Source organism: Lepisosteus platostomus, chromosome 8 (assembly GCF_059453375.1).
Source record: "Lepisosteus platostomus isolate fLepPlt1 chromosome 8, fLepPlt1.hap1, whole genome shotgun sequence".
Classification (NCBI taxonomy): Eukaryota; Metazoa; Chordata; class Actinopteri; order Semionotiformes; family Lepisosteidae; genus Lepisosteus; species Lepisosteus platostomus.
This window is the reverse complement of record NC_142618.1, coordinates 59,222,304-59,242,884: the sequence shown is the minus strand read 5'-3', so window position 1 is coordinate 59,242,884 and position 20,581 is coordinate 59,222,304. Positions and strand designations below refer to the sequence as shown.

General features: G+C 39.7%; 1 protein-coding gene and 1 long non-coding RNA gene across 2 annotated transcripts; one reads left to right on the top strand and one right to left on the bottom strand.

The window, feature by feature from the left end:
* Nucleotides 1-5,019: 5,019 nt before the first annotated feature.
* Nucleotides 5,020-13,985, bottom strand: gcm2 (GCM transcription factor 2). Its single transcript, XM_088644090.1, has 5 exons — nucleotides 12,991-13,985; nucleotides 11,348-11,600; nucleotides 8,276-8,388; nucleotides 6,428-6,553; nucleotides 5,020-6,311 (listed from the first exon to the last, which is right to left on the bottom strand). The coding sequence occupies exons 1-5, from the start codon at nucleotides 13,084-13,086 to the stop codon at nucleotides 5,409-5,411; spliced, it is 1,491 nt and encodes a 496-aa protein (XP_088500216.1). The 5' UTR covers nucleotides 13,087-13,985; the 3' UTR covers nucleotides 5,020-5,408.
* On the top strand, nucleotides 13,975-20,547 carry LOC148657613 (uncharacterized). The gene is made up of 2 exons (XR_015941013.1): nucleotides 13,975-15,186; nucleotides 16,815-20,547. It is a non-coding gene; the product is annotated as an uncharacterized LOC148657613 (long non-coding RNA).
* Nucleotides 20,548-20,581: the final 34 nt, after the last annotated feature.

Genomic DNA, 20,581 nt, shown 5'->3' with positions numbered 1-20,581 from the left:
TTTGTGATTTTTCGACAGTGATGATAATTTCTTACTGGAGTTTGTAAGTCTGCTGAGCGAGTATCATAGGGGCATAATAATCTCTACAGTGGAACTAACACCTGCAGCTTTCTTGGTTGAACAGAATACAGTGCTTCTTATAAATGGCGTGTGTTTGGGATTATTATTATTTTTACTCTATTATTCTATTTGCCAGCTTTAAAATGTACTTATCTTTTAAGGAGGATCATTCACAGTGTGCATTATTGATAATGAATTCTATTCATGTAATAGGCTTTGGACAATTAATGATAAGTGTTACAAAAGTAGGAAATAGAGTTTTCCCAAAACCTCTCAACGCCTGACAACTGTGAGTTTCAGTATGACTACATTTGTGTCACAAGTATCCTTATCTACAGCATATATACTGCTCTGCACTGACACACAACAACTGGACCACCAGTGAAAAGGACGTCTTTACTTTGCTGCCTAATGACAATTAAAAATAAACAGTTTGTACACTGATATCTATCTGCCTCTCTATCTGATTGTCTGCCTCTTAACGGCTTGAATACGATTATTAGAATTTCATTTAGTATTCTCTCACATGCAGCACTGGTCACAGACTACAACATGTGCTCTGGGACAATAGCCAATGGGAGAGGTGAAGACCCTGTACTGTATGTGTCAGAACAAAAGGTCTGGAGATGTTTCAAAGAGGTGTCAATACAAAGGCTTGCATTGACATATTTAAATCATTCATTAAGCACCATCAAAAGGCAGCCAATGTGCAAGGATAAAATAGAGTGTGTTGAAGAAAAGAAACTGAGAAACTAAGCAGTGATTTTTTTTTTTGGGGGGGGGGTATGGGTATGTTGTGGAGGTGGGTAGGGGGGCAGAGATATAAAAGGGCATTTAATTCCAGTTCCTAACGACTGCTCTGGAATACCTCTGACACTTCACACTGCTGTTAACCTTTAATTTGCATAGATGTGGGATGTGGTGGATACGCTTGGAACAATATCTATTAGGAAGATCGTTCGATTTAATAAACAATTGGACACGTGAGGCACGTACACACTCACAGCAAACAAGGTGCCCCAGCTGGCCATGGAGGGAAACCAACGGAAAACTGCACATGAGAACATGTCACTGAGTCAGTCACATGCTTCTCCAGAGAAGGGTGTTTTTATACATTTCTTCCTATACCTTTTCTCATCTCAGAGTCATATCAAAACCGGGAGAGTGAGTTGATGGTGAAACCAGCCGCTTGTGTGACTGTTTTCACTTATTGGGCTGTTGAAATGTTTCAATAATAAAATCCATTTTTATGCACACATCAAACACAGGGATTGTTTCTTTTAATGAATAAGACATCGTGGAATTCTTGTCTTCACAAAAGAAGAGCGAAGTATTAGCACTGGACTTTTTGTTCCTTTTTTCACAAGACGTGAAGTATTCATTCCTTAGGCTTTTTAAAAGAATAAGGATTTTCTGTCTCCTCTGTCCTTTTAAAGTAAGCATGTTTTGTGTTTCACCCTTGCATGAGCAATCAGAGAAAGTTGACTCTTCTTCTTGAACCTGACTGTGTGGAAAGATTTTGTCAGCAAGAGGAATGGCAGGCATGTTTCAGGTGAAAATACTTCTGACACATTATCTTTTGCTGCAGGAATGAAGGAGGAAAAGACCTGCCAGAACACCTAGAAACTACATGATTAAAAGCTTCCTGATGACAAATAATCTATAAAGTGTTCATCTGTAAAATGACAGCAGAGACATGATTCAAAACAGTAAGTTAAATTAATGTTTTCCAACCCTACAATACCTTCTTCCTTTGTGGTTGGTTAGGGCAAGGCATTTCAAACAAAATCTTAAAGCAAGCCTTTAGATCTAGATACTGTCTTCTTGGAAGAACATACAGAGGTCATTTCAAGGTGACAGTCTGATATATGCAAAATGCAAGTACTGTACAAAATAATGTCAGTTCTGGTTTTGTTTAGATTTCCCTAAAGATTTAACATCATTGCCAGCTCCCACACATTATTTGAAAGAAAATGCCAGCTGGATATATATTACTTAGGAAAATTAATTTATGACTCCCTCACATTAAGTGCATGTACTGTATAATTGCACTCTACGTCTGTAAGGCAGCAGCTCATGTTTGAGGAAATCAAATAAAACTTGGTTGGTTTCAATTTATTTTGTTCTTACAATGTGAAACAGTGTTTGTGTTTGGTTACAATCGTTGTGGCATAATAACATATAAACAATTGTACTATTCATTTAATTTGTATATTAATAAAAATAATATATTTTGTGTGACTTGGCAATTTAGAGGATCAGCTTAAACTTATTTTCTTGTTTTCTTTGAGGTGAAATACTGCTCTGCGCAGGACTATTCCACACAATTACTATAAAGCCTAAGGAAACAGAAAGTACTCTAAGTTATTTTTCTGCTTCTAATCAATCTGTTTTATTGGCACTTTTATTGGTGCATTGCGGTATACATGGTGTTTTCACACATTAACATTTTCATGTGTCTTTTTAGATTGCTAGCTACAAAGGCATATACAGTATATCTATGAGAATTTGAATTGCACTAAGAATGCAGAAATATCATTTTATACAGTATATACAAGGTAATTACTTACCTAATTCAAATAACATGTTGCTTATTTCCTGGGAAGATGAAATAATATTACTAATTAGATAAGAATAAGAATAATTATATTTTTAAAGTTCTGATAAGGGACACACATGAAATCTGACAAGTATAAAGGAATATTTAAAACCTTTTTTCTCAATGATATCTATTTTGCCTTTATATTATGGGTTCTAGTTACACATTTTTAACACGCTTCTTTTGAAATGCTGTGTGCTGTCTGCAATGATAATGAAATCTATGGGCATACTGTATAACTGCAATTTGTGTGAATTGTTTGCATAAAGAGTTGTGGGGGTATTGAACAAACTAGTCAGCCTTGTTTCTGAAGGCGCTACCCTACTGTAGCTTCCTTCAGGTAACATCGGGATGAGAGCCTCTGACCACTTAGCTCCTACCTACCAAAAGATCTAGACAGGTCCCTCTCGTCCATAACCTTCCTTGTGTTCTCATTTCCGTCCTACCCAAATTTTATCCACACCGAATTTTAATTATTTGTTTACGTAGTTGTTTGGAAAAAATTACTTTATAGCATTCCTCTTCTTATAATGAGTCTTGAAATAAGTTGCTCTCTGTCCATATTCTTACAAAATAATTAGAATTTCTGTCTTTTTTTCTACCAATTCCACACATTTAAATGCAGCTTAGATGTGGATATATGTGAATTAAATGAATCAAATTTTACCCGCCATCAAGTCAACGACTGGTGGAATAACTGAACACGATTTCTACGTCCTTTTTGATTCTAATGTCTTGACTCACATCCCGCTGTTTAAACCGGGTGGCTCCTTCAATGGCAGAGACAGGCAAAAGGACTGGCCAATTTATATGGGGTGGGGCAGCCCCGAGTGATTTCAAATCGCCATCTCAGGCACGAATTCCCAATTCCCAAATCCCGCTGCACCTAAAGGCTTACCCCCTAATAGGGGCTTGCTTGACATCAACATCTTGGGCCACTGTTAAAGATAGAGGCGAAACCGCCGGGAGGCGAAAATCCCGGGCCTGTGGAGAAGATCGTGGCTGGGAAAATGAAGCTGCATTCTCAGCTAGGAGCGTGGTGAAATGGGCAAGACCTGGGGAACCCTGAGCCATGCTGCACTGCAGTACTGCACTGGAAACTGGAAACCTGCTGTGCTTCCCTTGCTCCGTTCTCCACCTGACTGCTGACGCTGTAAAGAGGAAAGCTGGTCTCGAGTTTCTCTTTGCCCGCCCGCTTTCATTTTGGATTCCATTTTACGGAATATTCATTCTTCGGGATAGTCTTGCCTTTTCAATCCTTCAGACTTCACGGAGGCCCTGTATCTTCTTTGGCTGAGCCCCACCCCTACTTCAGTACGCTGCAGCAGAGCTGATCCACACTGGGCAGACTCATGAGGAAAGGGCCCCACTCCTGCTCCTCGTGGAACGAGCAATTTAACGCAGCCAATCAGCCTAGCAGCATGCCTGGCTCTGCACAGTGTAGTTAAATTGCTGACTCTTTTATGTCGTGCAAAGATGTAGCGAACATACATAGCACTGAGTTGCCTTATAAATATCTTAACATTTCGGAAATGAGAGTCAGTGGCTCAGAGGCTCAGTTAAACGTATAAAAAATATTCTGACAGGAGTGTGTTGGACAGCGGTGATTTAAAAAGCAATAAGCTGTGTGGCAAATGCAGCTGGACTTCATAGGGCCTGTTTACATGGCCCAGACAGGAATGGGCATCAAGCCTGCAGTGCCAAAAAGACTGGCATCCTAGCAAGGACAGTTTGAATTCCATGGAGAGACCTGGGGCGAGCGATACCATGGGAACAGTCACATTATTATTGCCCATCACCGCCACGTTCTCTACCTACTGCAGGACAAGCCATGTTTTATCCAGGTGACAGCCCACCATACTGCAGGTGTGCAGATGGCTTCACTGTTGAGGGCACAACGTGTAGCACAGCGCAGACAAGTACCAGAGCCACCATGCTGAATGAACTGACCCTTGGTGTGGAGCCTCGAACGAGAGCCACCTCAGGCGAGAATCCCAGCTTGCCCTTTCAGACCTGCTGCACTCGGCATTCGCAGGAAACTGGGAGGGTTGGATGTGCACAGCTTGCTAGCCTCCAGTTCTATTGATATAAGCAGCAAATATAAAATTACATCAGTGCTTTGGGGTGTAGTTCAGCCATCGCGATGATGGAGGAGTGATGGCATTTTCACCTCTTCTGTTAGGGATCCATTTTCTGAGAACCTCTGTCTTATTTAAATGCTGGATAGGAACTCAGCTACACCAAAAGGTCTGTATTAACTGGTTTGATCTGGTTTTTTTTTTCACCTCCAAAAACAAAGGAGTGGAAAATGTCTTGCGTAGACCCCCATCGACATAATAAAACAATATTACAAAGCAGGATTACTAAAAATAAGATTTACTAAGAAGTGTCACAACTGTTTTGAATATCATAGCCGTACAGTAGTATGCCCAGGTCCTGTTCTTTCTAAAGGTAGTAGCCACAGCTGAATGTGAAATGATGCACACAGACATATGAACAGTACATGGCTTCAATGAACACTTTGTGCCACTTACATATATACAGTATATCACACGTTGCTTTAACAAGTCTATAAATAACCACAAATAATTACAAAAGGTGTGGAATAGTGCCAAGCATTTGCCTGACCAGTCACTTACATCCTTTCTGATTTACTGAGAAAGACACAGTACAGATGAACGTCTTCTGACAGAAGTCCTGAAACAAAGTTTTTTTTTTAAGTCTCCCTTACGGGGTTCCTCTGCCTTCCTCAGTACTCCCCGTTCTCATATCTAAAGGGGTGAGCTATTCGTTCAGAGTAGCTGTTGGAACAGTATCCTGGATATCTGTAGGAGTCCAGGCTTTCTGCTCTTTCCGTCTTGGGGGGTGGTGCTTCTTGTTGATAGGCTAAGGCAGACTTAATAACCCCAGCATCCTCAGGAACCTTCAGTTCCGGATAGGACGCCACAGGACCGTTTTCCAGCAAGGAGCTGCAGTTCTGCAGGTTTTTCACGTCGTAGATGTTGTCGCCGTACTTGACCACCGACGGTTTGCAGGGCTGGTAGGACACCTTGGTCGTGGTGGTTATGATTGTCTGCAGAGCTGGGGGAGTGGCAGAGGCCGGGCCTGTGTATCTACAGGGGTACTCGCTGTTATGATAAGGGTGACTGGAATTGGCAGGCACTGGGCTGTACTCACTCCTTTCACCATAGCCTCCTTTGCCCAAAATCTGCTTCCAGCCGTGGTGCTTGTTGGCGGCATCGTAGCTCCTGTCGTGAACGTTCAGGGGGCTCATGCCGTGTTGAGAGCCGTTCAGCTGCGCGCACACTTTACCGGAGTCCGACTCTGGCTGCGGACTGCTGGAGTCCTTGTAGATGGCAGGGTAGGAACCGGACCCAAGGTAGCTGGGGACAGCAAATTCATAGCCACAGGGTGGCCGGGGCACGTACAGGCGATGGTTGGAAGGCTTCTGCAGCGGGGAGGTGGTGTCGGCTGTGTGACTGGGCGCGTCGTAGGCAAACTTGTAGGGTTCTGCGTTCTGGAAAGAAGCGTAATGCTGGGCCTGGATGGGAAAGTTGGATTCTGCGATGATGCTGAACCTCTCCGCGCCGTCCATGCAGGACAAGTGGTGGATGTTGGGGAAATGCCCGCCAGTGTCGTGGTATCTTCCCGCCTGTAAAAGAGCCCAAAGACAACAGCACAATGAACGGGGGGCCACCTCAAGATCGAATGAACGATTTGATGAGCTCTTTGTAAAGACCCGTTGAGTGTGTAACTCTGAAGCGGTACCTCTGATTCCATGAGCCTCTTCTTCTGGGAGAAATGAGGCGAGGACACTCTCCTTTTAACAGCACTTCTTCTGGCCTCTGTCTCTGACTTGCTTTCTGGTCTGGGATGGTCATGGACCCCTTTGGCCTAGAACAGAAAAATAATTATTGTAAAATAATTTTAACCAGCTTTTAAGTTCACACCAAATGCACAGTATATATTCAGAATTTCAACGATAACCGGTTCTCAGTAATAAAGTATACCACATTCCTATGTTTCTGCTATAGCACTTTAACGGGATATATTGGACATGGCTGAAGATAAAACAGCTGTGCTCAACCTGTGCTCATAATTCAGCACCTGTACAATAATTTATTCAATCAGACTAGAAGGTCAAGCAAGCACATCCTCAAAGCACAGTAGCAAAGAAGAGGCTGTGTGTCTTGCCGGCCTGTGGCATGCCAATGGGGAACAGAAAAATAACATTCTATGATTATTTCTTTCAGTAAAAACATCTTTTAATATCTTTCATATACTTTAAGGGAAAATGGCTTATGTTTAGTTATGGTTGACTCTATTTATTTAAAAAGTTTTGCTGCCTTCCAGATTCTTTATTCAGTTACTGTTCCTTGGCCTAACGGCAGACATGAAGCCTGTGACAGGGGAGGAGCGGTGGCTCTGTGGCTCAGGATCTGCGCCTGTGGCTGGAAGGTTGCCGGTTCAAATCCCGCAGCCGGCAGAGGAATCCTACTCCGTTGGGCCCCTGATTAAGGCCCTTCACCCCAACTGCTCCAGGGGCGCTGTACAATAGCTGACCCTGTGCTCTGACCCCAAGCTTCTCTGTCCCTGTCTGTGTGTCTCATGGAGAGCAAGCTGGGGTCTGCGAAAAGACTAATTCCTAATGCAAGAAATTGTATAGAGCCAATGAAGTGATGTGATGTGATGAAGCCCCTGCACTTCGGGAGTGTTGGCTCCCTGCTTGGGGCTCGACTCTTCTCCTTCCCAGCACTACTCCTCACTTATTCGCTATGGAAGAGCAGTGCTGCACAGCTCTGGGTGAAGCAGCCTTCAGGTAAAACTGTTATTAGCACGCCATACTGTGTGTAATTATCTCCGCGTAAGCATCACTGAACAAGAAAGTAAATCAGACACTTCGCACTGCACCACACATATCCCACAGTGGAAATGTCGCGCCAGGTGCGTGACTTCACATCAAAATCTGAATCTGAAGAATCACATGCAACAAGCCTTCAGATTTATTTCTCTTTTTTCCGTGCACATAAACGATACAGGAATTATGTCTCACATTTAAATTGGTTTTAGTTACTTATAATTTTTTTCAAAAAAAATATGATTTTTCTTATAATTGCATAATATAACGGACTACGAATTCAAGTTATGAGTACTTTGGGATTTATATTTTGACATACTAATCACATTCAGTAACATCTTGACACAAAACATTAAAATTAAGAACTTTCCTTATACGTTATGAGAATATTTCGACCAAAAAGGGGCAAAATTTAATTAAATGTTCTGTATTTAAACCATGACTAGCAGTAGTTGCAGATGTAAATGATACGAATGGAAAGGAATTCAGAAAGCTGTAGGTAAATCAATTATATAAATTTCCAATAAACAATATAGTTGTAACAGAATAAGCAATAAGTTACAATAATTGTCAGTAAGATTGGAGAATTGTTATAGTAACTCCTATGAGAGGTATGCAGACTTGCCTTTAGTTTGTCATATCCAAATGTTTTTTACCTCCACACATACTGTACAATAGCTCACAACCAACGCTGGTTCTCTCTCCGGTCTGCTCAAGAGGACACTCCGACTTTCAAAAACGGTAACATAATTAATTACCTGGAAAAATATTGCTTTTCCTTCTGATCTCCAAAAATTGGTGACTGGATAGCCACTGTGTCCGCGGCAGGGGACAAGTTCCAGGGCAGAACTGCAGTTGGGACACAGCTTTTCTGTAAAAGAAGCACATCTTTCTTTTACTGTACATCAAGGGGACGCCAAGCCACTGAGGGAAAACAGGAGAGGTGGAAAGCTCTCGTGTTTTGCACATCCGACTCGATTGCTAACACAGATTGGGGTGTGAGGAGTTTGCTCTGTCCAAGGTCATCATGAGGTGTGCTAAACACAGGATGTGGGAGACACCTGCCTCGCCTACCCTTCATGGCAGTATTCTCCTGCAGACCCGCTGATACACGGGATCAGGTAAAACACGTTCCGTCACCGTATAACCGAAAGAAACATACTTGTTGTAAAATAATACTTGTGTAAAATACTAGTAATTATTATGGGAACACAATGTCCAGGCAACAACTGTGTACAGTAGTTTTCGCTACATTTGTAGTTTCCTTCAAGCAGAAATGACCAAAACAAATAGAAAATACACAGGACAGTGAAAATACAAGCCAAACTAACATTGGAGGGTGTCACTTCATACATTGTTTATATGTTTTATTGCTTATTTTTTTATATATACAATAAACAAAGATATCAACAGAATCACTATATTTTCTTAAAGTCTGACCATATTAAAAAAAATGGCACTGATGTTTTCATTAAAAATGCTGTATGTAATACAAATCAACATGGACAAGTACATTTAAGTCACATTAGAATATAGTCTTGCACATTTTAATTTTGTTGTCTATAATTTACAACCAGATAAGCCTGTATGATTTCTGATTTCACATGATCACATCTAACAATTTTGATATTTGTTTTAACAAAATATCTTTTAAAATGAAGCATAAAATATGAGGGAGTTCTCAAATAGGACAGTGACTTTTTTTAAGGTTCATTGAAATGAAAAAGTGCTTTGAAACAGTAAGAGATGTATTGTAATCAACAACACTATATGTGGAGTTTAGGAACATGTTATGTTAGAAACAAGCAAAGATAGTTTTGCCATCAGATTAGTGTGTATAATGCTTGTTAAGAGATATTAAATCTGTATTTTAAGTTTGTATTAATTGTTGGGAAAATAATTATTGATATTGTACAAATTATGTAAAATATTTTCCGTTTTCAATATTACAGAGTTGACTTAAACACACTAATTACATTAAATCACTTAAACGAGATTTAATTTAAGTGACAACAAATGGGAAGGCAGTCAAGTCAAACTAATTCTCAAAAAGAGCAATTTAGTTTACTCGATTATGTTCTTATTTTTTAAAAATAATTATATTATTCTATTGTGCAGATAAATTTTGAGACGAAGTAATAACGAAAAAGCGTTTGCAGAAGGAACTCATGTGAAGCTAAACACGTTTAAACCTATGAATTCTTCATTTAAAATAAAGACTGCACACACAGCACTCCGTTTGTATTTCTCTTCTTACACCTGCTTGAATGAAATGAACACAGTACTGTGAAGAACAAGATATTTTAGATTACTGGATGTTTAACGATGTTTTTGTATGGTTATAAAATATGGAGCAACATACATTTATGACTGATTTTATCGACTAAATAACATTAGGAAGTTCCCTACTTGTGGTCTGCGAAACCATCGGATAGAGTTTGCAGTGCAGATTAATTTTTAGAATCTTAAAAATCAGTACCAACCGAGAAAACTAATTATATATTAATTAATATGCTGGATTCTTAATATTGTTTACCGTGATTTTTTCTTCCAAAGGGTATTTGTTCAGAACATTATGAAATACATCGATATTTGCAAGGTAAAATATTATTAAATAGACTTATGAGAAGAAATACGACCCCCTAGTAAGCAAGCACGATAACTCAAGCTGCTAAACGCCTAAAAATCTAGTACTTTACAAAGTACTATGCGTATTTTTTGTTTGTGGAAGAACTTGGGTTGAAACTGTTTAATTACTGTTATTGCTCCTATTGCTAACAACTTATTATCAACTTTGTGTACCCGAGGTACAGTACAAGACAGCATATCACAAAATAAACCATTACTACTGGGGAAGTCATTACGATTTCGTTTCTGGCGATTTAAATGCCTCAATTGTCCATCACTATCAAACTGTTCTCCGTTTACACACATAAGACGAGCTAAACAGCTTCATTTTTTTTCGTGAGACAATGGTATACATCTTCTCGGTAGACTTGCGGCTTAATTTTGCATTTCAATGCACAGTACGCGCTCTTCTGCCTTCTGCGTTTCTACAGGAACGGTTTTTGCACTTCCTGACCCTCACAGACTGCGTGTTTTCTCTTCCACATACAGCAGCACTTGCTAATGCAAATATAATGGTACTGTATTAGTATCCACAAACAGCACCACAGAAAGGTTTGTGAACATAAATCTAATCCTAACTTGACTGTTTGCTCTGCCTCCTGTGTGATTTCTTAGTAGCATTAACATTGTTCATGATTAATTTCAGAAGTTACAAATATTTCGGTTATTATTAATTAGCACCGCGTATCTGTGGTTGAGAGACTACCAGTTAATGAAGTTAACAGTCGTTATTTCAGTACAAAAAGTAATGGAGATCAGTCATTACTTTGCAATGAAATTTTCAATTTAGGCATTTCCCATGCGCATAACATGGATTTAAACCAATACGAAATAATTTTGATACTTTCGGTCATTTTTATGTAATTTGTATGTTTTTTAATGTATACATATTTATGTAGGTTCTATGTTAAAGTGTCACTTGATGATTCAAAATAATTGGGATATCTACTGACAAATATTTTTATTTCAAGACGTATGCATTCAATTGTTTGATACTATTCCTAGAACTCAAATATTCTCGAAAGTTAATATACAAACTCAACCGTAAGCGGAAGCTCCTATAGTCCTGGACGTTTTATCTTGTGTATGGGGTGTCCAACGGGGTACTCGAGATTAAAAATGTTTTCAGGAGGCCGAAGCGGTAATGGGAGACTTTCGACAGGAGCCGGGAAACGCGGGTCCCCGCCCTGCGCGACACTCACTCTGCTGCTTCTGCCGCGCCTTGTCGCAGATGGCCGGCCGGAGCGTCAGTTTGCTGCCGTCCACCAGCGCGCAGCCCCGGCTGCAGACGACCACGCCGAGGCAGGACTTCTTCAGGATCTGGCAGTTGTGGTTGTTGGTGTTCCTCATGGCCCAGCCGCTCAGGTGTCTCTGCGCGTTCTTGTCCTCCGCCGTGTAGATGAAGCGGACGTAGCCGTCGGTCCATTCCTGGAAAGCGTCGTACTGTTTGATGTCCTGTGCGCGTATAGATAGATATATATAAAATAGAACATAACGTTATTACAATCGGGAGAAAGACGTCGCTGGCGATTGCTGGTGGCTCTTGCGGGCTGTAGGACATCCTCCCCTAATCGGCGTGAAGCGTTTAAATCTGGCAAAAGTCGCTATGGCACGGCGTCACCAGGGTTGTTGGTCAGATGAGATACGTTTTTTTGTCTTAATATGCGCTAGATTTTTAAGAAGGGGAGCCTTTATTTCTCTATTCGAGTTACTACTTAATCATGAACTATCATTCATAACACAAGCATTTCAATGATCCTGATTATAAATATTCTATCATTAACACAGGTATTAACACCGATTATTAACACGTCACAATATTAATATTACTGTATAGGTAGGCTATACTGACTGCATTGAGACTATATTCTAGATGCACAATTTTATGGTATGCCTAGAACCCGTGGGGAGCGCTAGGTGTGGATATTTTATATTTTATATTGGACTAGGGGGGTGTTTCATCTTTCGTTTTCTCTTTTGGAAACGAGAATGGCAAGTTTTCATATGTGAATTTCTTGGAGTGTTGAAATAACCTGAATTCATAAGTGTCGTTCCGTAAAAGACAGTTTATATAGACACAGTAAGGCTTTAATTTAAAATGTATTTAAATGTATGGTTAAGGTGCGTGTGTATGTGTGTAGTTGTGCAGTATCTACCAGCTCACGTGTGTATGGTAACAATCAGGAAAACCAAGAATCGACCCATACAATTATTGTTGTCTAATGTGATTTGAACACATAGTGTTTTTACATATAGAAATTTAAACGCTATTTATATATTTATATAAATCTCATGAAAATTATTAAAAATTAGTAAATGAAAAATAACAGATCACATTTAAAATCTGTAGTACATTTATCGGTCCTATAAATTATTATTGAGGACAACTCATGTTGACAGAGAAACTTAAAATAATACGCTTCAACACAGCAACAGGATGTGGCAATAGGCTGCTTCTCTTGACTACAGGGTGAGGACAGTGTAAAATACACAACACTTAGTACAAAGCGCTTAGAATTCACGGCCAATAAACTTAACATACTCATGTTGACATACTTACACATTAAACTGAACACGAGTATCCACTGCAATATGTATGTGCAAAACATGTACAGTATACAAGAGTAGTTCAAGTAGGAACCTTCACACCCGAAGAAGGCTCCACAGCAGAAACATTGTGTTTCTTTTTTTCCTCTTTTCAGCGTAGAATAAACCTTTACTTGTCTCCTTGCATGTATATACGTAAGAGTGCGGCAACAGCTCCCCTACATGTAAAAGCGCTCTCTATGTTGTCGAAGGAAACAGTCCTAAGTGATTTGACAATAATACCCAACTAAGACGTTACCTGTGGCAACTTGGGGTCGTTGATATCCCAGGTTAACTTCATCCCAAAGGAGCACACGCAGTCGGAATCGTCAAACTGGTCGGATGCTTTTGACATGTTGCAGTGGCTGATTGGAGGTGGCAGACCGCAGATCTGTGCCGTTTGTCCAAGCTAAAAACACGTTAACGCATCGAAGTCGGTGCCTCCTCGCATCACCTTAACGGGGTGATTGTTCGCCTAGGACTACCGCAAAAAAAAAAAAGAAATCTATGCAAAAACTTAATCAAAATGATTAGACGCCGGAATCCCACATTCTCTAGAATAGTTATCAGATTTCCAATGATCCCTCTTCGTATGTCAATATGTATTCCACTATAAAGAGCTGCCTTAGCTTCGACTCAGCCCGAGCCCGTGAAGTGTTGTAATGAGCGCAGCATGAGGGCTGGCGTTTTTATGTTAAAGAAGGAGGCAGGTCTCCGAATCTGTCTTGCATCAGCTCTGTTGAAGTTGAACACCGTCCGCTTTCACATTACCTGATCCGTAGCCTTGACCTCCACTAACAGCGCCTCGCCGTTCCCCAAGGCATCGCGCACTGTAACGCACATCTCAGACACCAGCTGTAGGAATAACACATTATGCAACAAACCTGAACCCTTCAAATTAAAAAATAAATAAATAAAATAAAACAACAACGGGCGCCAGCTTCGTCCTATCTTAATTTATCCGGGAAAGACGACGAGCGTTTCAAAAAACTTTTAATGTTTTACAATTTTAATCGTCTTATTTTTCGCCGAATCCAGCCAGTGTTCGACAAGGCTGGCGTTTTAAACGAGAAACGCCTCAGTCGCCGACCGTCCGATTCACCAGGGAAATGGGGGAATAGTACTGTACAGTATCTGGTTTATGTTGGACTCATGGCAGGAAAAGTTCTGTGCAAGTGTGCATACACAAAAATTACAGAAACGGTTAGAGCACTCAATTGTCCTTTCAGCGAGAGCTTGTGACTTTAAGGTCGTTAGATGTTATATGTAAACCGACTGTCCTGCTGCTGCTCTGAAGCATGGAAATGAAAAACAAGCCAACTGTTGCCAAAATAAACAATTTCAAGTCGAAGAATAAAAACACCTCAACGGTTCAAGAACGCGGATAAGGTCTAACCTGTTGTATCGCTTACACTACGAGAAAGAGAAACAGAAATAATGAACTCTCTTCAAATCGATTGGTTTTCCACCCACCGTTCAAGATCGTAACGTCTATGAAAAGACCATTAGTGCCTTTTCCAATTAAGGGATATTTTATTGGTCGCTTGGGTCAATTCACCTCCCTCCAACCCTAACGAATCGACTAGTTTGTTAAAAAAATTATAGAAAAAAACGTTGCAGTTGGAAAAGGTTTTGCCTGAGTTACATAGAGAGCAGATACACTAGCTACCTTTCATCTAATGACAGTGTAATAACGCTACCAAGGGTTCGACTTAAACACACCATAATTCTGTTCGGTCAAAAGGAACGTCGATGTCACCTCATTTGACACAGGACACAAGGGTTGTCTTCTGTGTCTGCGACACAATGAAGTCCCTTGATAGAGATTGCACAGCGTCTTCTGCGCACTCGTATAGGAGGCGAAGCCGCCACGTTTAAACGCGTGGAAGATGAAGAACTGAACCTTGCAGGTCGAAGATGAATGAAACCTCAGACGAGACGGCACATAAATGTGTTTCGCAGTTTGCATTCAGATCATAAGCAGTGAGCTCCCCTACACCCGTATTCTGAACGGTGTTACAAAAAGGTGTATCGCGTATGGAAAAGAGTACTGTTCAAATCTAATCCACCAGTTTGAAACAAGCTTTATAGTGTGTATACGTGTCATTAATGGGGACAAATGCATACATTACAACATTTACCAATTCAATCATTCGAATTGCAATATTTGAAATTAATAAAATAGTAAAAATATGCTCAAAGTTAAAAAAAAACAATACCAAGAAGTGTATTTTCTACTTAAATAAATAAATCCGTTAGCCATCGCCAAACGCTAAAGAGCTATTGTTGAAAATAACGGAGCCTCATGTTTATGTGTTCTTATTCAATTGGAAAACTAATCCCCGGGAACGTTATATTTTTATTGTTTTGGCATCACCTGGCAAATGAATCGGTAACGAATCTTCAATGATGACTGGAAGAAACATTTCTACAGGGAACTGACACACACCTGAAGGTACCTTTTTAATGTAAGCTACTTGGTCGTGTCTAATTTCCGCAGTGTTACAGTGCAGCACAGGACAATTACAGCAATTTAGAAGAATCTAGCCAAGTTCTTTTCAGAACAAAATGACGTTCTTACGAAAATGGAATGAAATAACTGAAAAAAGTACAGTTAGTTCCCTGTTCTAGCCTGACAGGTATAACTGAGAGGTTTTATCTAACAATCATATCCAAGCAAGTTTTAAAATAACCTCGCAAGGTCAAGGAAAGGTTAGATCTACTCTTCATGTCACGGATTATCTATACTGTAGTTATTCATCAGAAGCGTGAAAGAGCTTCAGAAGTGTATTTTGGGGTTTAAAAAAATACCATTAACAAATATCAATAGCCAGTAACATAAAATCGAGAACTCAAGCCGACTGCTCCGTGGTAATGTGGTAGTCTCAGAACACCTTAAAAGAGAGACTAGCTTATTTATTTTGCTCTTTTGGGGCAATTTTTTTTTTGAACAGTTGGTTGAGAGTGTTCTTGAATAAATACGTTTTGGTATGGGATTGAAAAAGAAAACGATGAATATTACCCCCTTCCTTTTTCTTTTATATCATATAGGCTTTATTACATTAAACTGTCTTCAGTCAGCAAGGTTTTCAAACCGCAACTTAGAACTTACTTTTGTTCACTAGTTTGTAATTCCAATTTTAATTTGAATTATGTATTTGTTTATACGTTTTCAATTCTGTATAACGTTCTGTTTTGTTTTGTTTTGTTTTGTTTTATGTAAAGCGCCCTGCGATTAGGTGCCAAGTCTATACATGAAATAAAGAGTATAATTACTGATTTAATTAACTGTGGATCTAAGACAAATTTAGGATCCCCGTTTAGATAAATATACGTGGTGTACTGGTTCAGATATTATTGAATTATACAGTTTTAATAGTAAGTATGGTACTTCAAGATAACAGGCGTAGTATGTGACTTTTTTTTTTACAATTTCATACCCACTTGCAAGACCAGTTTCTTCATTGGGCCGTAACCTCTCAGCACTTTTAAAGTCGTCAACATAAACTGGCCGTTTGAAGACGCTGTTAAACAATTTCAGTTGCCCAACTGCACAGGTGCGACATCATCACAAAAAGTAGAAGGAGTAACATATAGATACCTTTCCTGCATTTAAATGTTAAGTCCCTCTGAATTGTTGCATTGTAATCTGTATTTTCTTCAATTGATATTCACAAAAATGTTGCTTAGGACACCCTCGTGTCACTTCCATTAACTTGCGTATCCGACAGCATCCAGGGACGAGCAGTACACCCGCTAGTTTGGCTGATTCGATTAAAATGGTGCGAATTGTACTTATTAATGATGAATTATGTTATTCAGTTATGTACTGTATAGTCTAAAGATTAACACTTCCTAAGGAAGTTAGACAATGGTGTTTATAGGGATAGAATATCGATTCAAGTTATATATTACACTGTTATCAATGGGGACAGAATTTGAGAAAATGTCCCCACAATTATATACTGTAAATCCTGACCGCTCTGAGGACATCCGGGCAGTGTTAATGGGCGTTTCAGATACATGCAAAAAGTGGCGACAGATATTACTTTTGTTCCTGTTCATCTGGTTGTTTTTTTACAGTTTCATTGCAGTGCAATTCAGAATATTAAAAAATAGAATGAGAGATCTCCACACAAACGAATCTTCAAGATCTGACAAAATCACCGGATCTTACTCCGTCATTTTGCGCTACTCTTCTGTGCAGGTATTACATCAGCTGACGTAGAAAAAATCAAATGACTGGGGCAATTGGTTCAGTCTTTCTGTTAAACTATATCTGGGAGACAAAGTGGAAGCGATCATGTTTATGACGTTGATTTAATGAACTATAAATCAGAGCGGGATTTTTCAAAATACCACGAGCTTTTTTATTTCTGGAATTAAGTTTAGTATCACCAGCTATTATGATCCAAAAGAAAATATGGATGCAGGTGTGAAGTTCTTGTGAAATAGTTTTTTTTTATTTCTGTAAGTCCCTTTACAGTGGTTACATGTCAATAATCACATTACAATATATTATTTTATGTTCTGTTTAGGAGGTAAGTTGATACAGTGGCCTGTAGAATTAACGAAAAAATGAACCTGTTGTAGTCACTTAGATGAAATGTAGGTCTGGTAAACGCACTTTTTGAGCTGCTCTTTGTGTTATATCTTATGTAACACTATATACTGTAATATGTAGCCTTAGCCGAGTGAGACAGCTGTCACACAGGGAAAAAGCAGACATTGTGCAATATACTGTCAATATGTGCATTATTCTTGACAAAAATATTAGAGCTATGTGATATTACAACGAATTATAATATTTAAATTAACTGCAATACATTATGGGATTTAATCATCAGTGTGATTTACTGAACTTTTATGAGCACTGTTTTCATAATTTTTCTTACATGTTCCTTAGTAATTATTGTTCAATTTAATATTTGGGCATTACATTGAAATCTGGTTCCAAATCATCACTAAAATCATTAATTAAAACGTGTTGTATAACATTACTGCGTCTTTAAATTGTATTGTTTTAAATTGATACATTCCACGGTCAACGCATGAGAAATCAAATTGTAATAGACCATCCTTGGTATTAATCTCAATAGTCATTCACTTGAATTCTAAATTTTATTCTTCCCCTAATCTACACTGAACATTCACTGAACCTCTTCTACGTTAACTTTAAAGTGTAGACCCTGTAATTATACAGCCTACGTACTGTGTACAGTATATACACAAAACAAAAATACATGAAAAATAAATGCATTTAACTTTACAATGTGACCTGGAAAATTAAATTATTGTATGTATTATTTGGCCAATATTTATTTTTTGAGACTCACAAAACGTGTTTCGACCTAATGTGAAATCATCAGACCAACTAAAATAATGAACATTAGACATAGTGACCCTATTTGAGCTTTCTCGTTCCTTTACCGTACGATACCAGTTGTGTCGTACTTTCGAAAACAGTTTACAACCTATAGTGTTTAATATAAAGATACTTGAAGGCATATTCATTCAGATGGCCATCATTTCTGACCATATGGTTAATAATTATCCACAATTCTATGAAGATTTTTTTCTCTTTTCGTATGTACTTCATCCACAGGAAACGTGTGGAGAAACGGTGAGAAATACTGTTGTTCATAATGACCTTTCAGTTTCTCTCACCAACTCAAATGACCGTGACTTTTGGAAGCTATAGGGCAGGGTTTGTTCGAGCAAAAACTGGTTCACAAACACACACACACACAATTGTTCGCCGCGCACAAGAAAACCTGAAGACCTTACAATATATCACATGGCCCGGGGGTTCACGATTAATTCTCGAATACCGGCGATTTTCTGTCACAGACAAAATCTTTCTTTTTTTCCCACACCTATTTTCTTTTTGTTTTTAAAAGGGTAGAATAGTGGATAGCCTGTGCACTGCATGTACAGTACTTAATTCCAGGAAGTGTCATTGATTTTATTAGCCTGACACGATTGCGGCAGGCGAGTTTACTGATAATACATTACTGAATGATCATTCCCTTTTTCATTTCCGATTGTCATGTACTCATTCAATGCACTTTCCTCTAATTCTGTATATTCCAACTTTCCAACCTGTTAGATCGGGAGCTATTTCAGCATCTGAAGACCCGTGAAGAGGTTGTGGGATAGGAGTGTTAAACGACATTACACTGCAAAGCGCGCATTAGTACAGAGAGGACCCTCTTCCATCATCTTATCATCATTATCATTATTCATTAGCCCACTAATGACAGCCTATTGAATATGTGTTAGCACGCTTGTTTTTATGTTCCGAGTCGTTTCTATATTTTATGAAGAGGCGATAAGGAACAGCGCTGTTGTACCCAGAACCACTTGAAATGCTAGACAGGCGCCCCGCAGGTCTGTGAACGTGATTTCCTGTCTTTCACCATATTAGCAGACTTTTTACGAAAAGCTGTTGCCTACGTTAAAATGACACACAGTAATAATGGTACAAATCATGGATATCGAAAGTCAGAGACAAAGCAGCGGTTGAAAAACCTACTTCCCCTTAACTCTCGTCCACCGCCAAGCTTCAAAGAACCACGCAGCATTTTCCCAAATGTACATTTACTGTCGTGTTAAGGTCACCGAGACGCCTCCGCCTGCTCGCTTTTTACCAGCTTCAGGACAGAAGAGTTCTGGTCTGCGATGTGGATGAATTGAAGACGTCTTGCGCCACCGGAAGTCCATTAAAAGGACTAACGTACTGTATGGTAATTTTGGGAGGTCAATGTTTTCAGCATTAATCGATACGAACTAACGTAAGCAAACAGGATTTACCTGTGACTCATTTTTGTCAGGTACCCTACCCGCTAACTCCAACTCCAAGCGACAGCTGTCTGCTTAGCTTACACTTGACTTCGGGCTGTTTCGACACCCGTCTGTTTCTGAACCTGAGCAACAAAATGTTCAGGTCTTGAACGCTGAACCTCCCATTACGCACAGTCTATCGCAGGTCACTTGCTCGCCCCCGTATTCAAACAATTGCAGTGCGAGTGTATACCGTGCTATCTCCTGTAAGTGCACCACGGCAGAATGGTGGACTATTCAGTCCTATCATCCTAACGCTTCGCCTCTAATTTAGCACAACAACCACGATTAAAAGACTAGACATAAGGATATGGACACCAACCGTTTGAATTCGAATAAAACAGTCCTTTTTTTTTAAAACATGCTGTCAGTTTCCTTGGCGAGCCAGTAAGACACTCGCCCGTCAGTGGGGAAGGACAACAGCAGTCCAGGCTCCTGGACAGCACGCAGTTAAGACCGCCCTCACGTCGGACGTTGGTTAAGTGAGGGAAATGAAAGTCAGAGCCCACATGAAATCGTAGGGTCTGCACAAAACTCAGAGTGGGTCTGTGATAGAATTGCACTGATTTTATATCGTATATATTATTTTGACCATTCTGTGCTCAAACTTGGGACATTTCTGTTACAGATCATCAGGCGACACACCACGTTAATTAAACAGCTCTCCGTTCAGTTCGGGGGAAACGATGTTTTGCGAATTGAACAGTTTGCCTGTTGCGATTCATATGGGTTGCGATTTGGTCTGCAGAGGAACTAACTTACCAGTTACAAATCACTCCAACCCTGACACCGATTGTTCACGTTTTACCGACAGAGCTATTAGGTTTCTGCTCGCAGATGCCAGGCACACCTGTGGCTGTTCAGTTCAGGTTAATTGGACGGTGAGTGGTACTAATCATCACCAAGACCTCTTCCTTACACACAAGAGAGCGCTACAGAAAGGTTAACCCCACGGAGAAGAAAAAAAATAAAATCTTTAACATCATGCAAATGAAACATTTTTATTA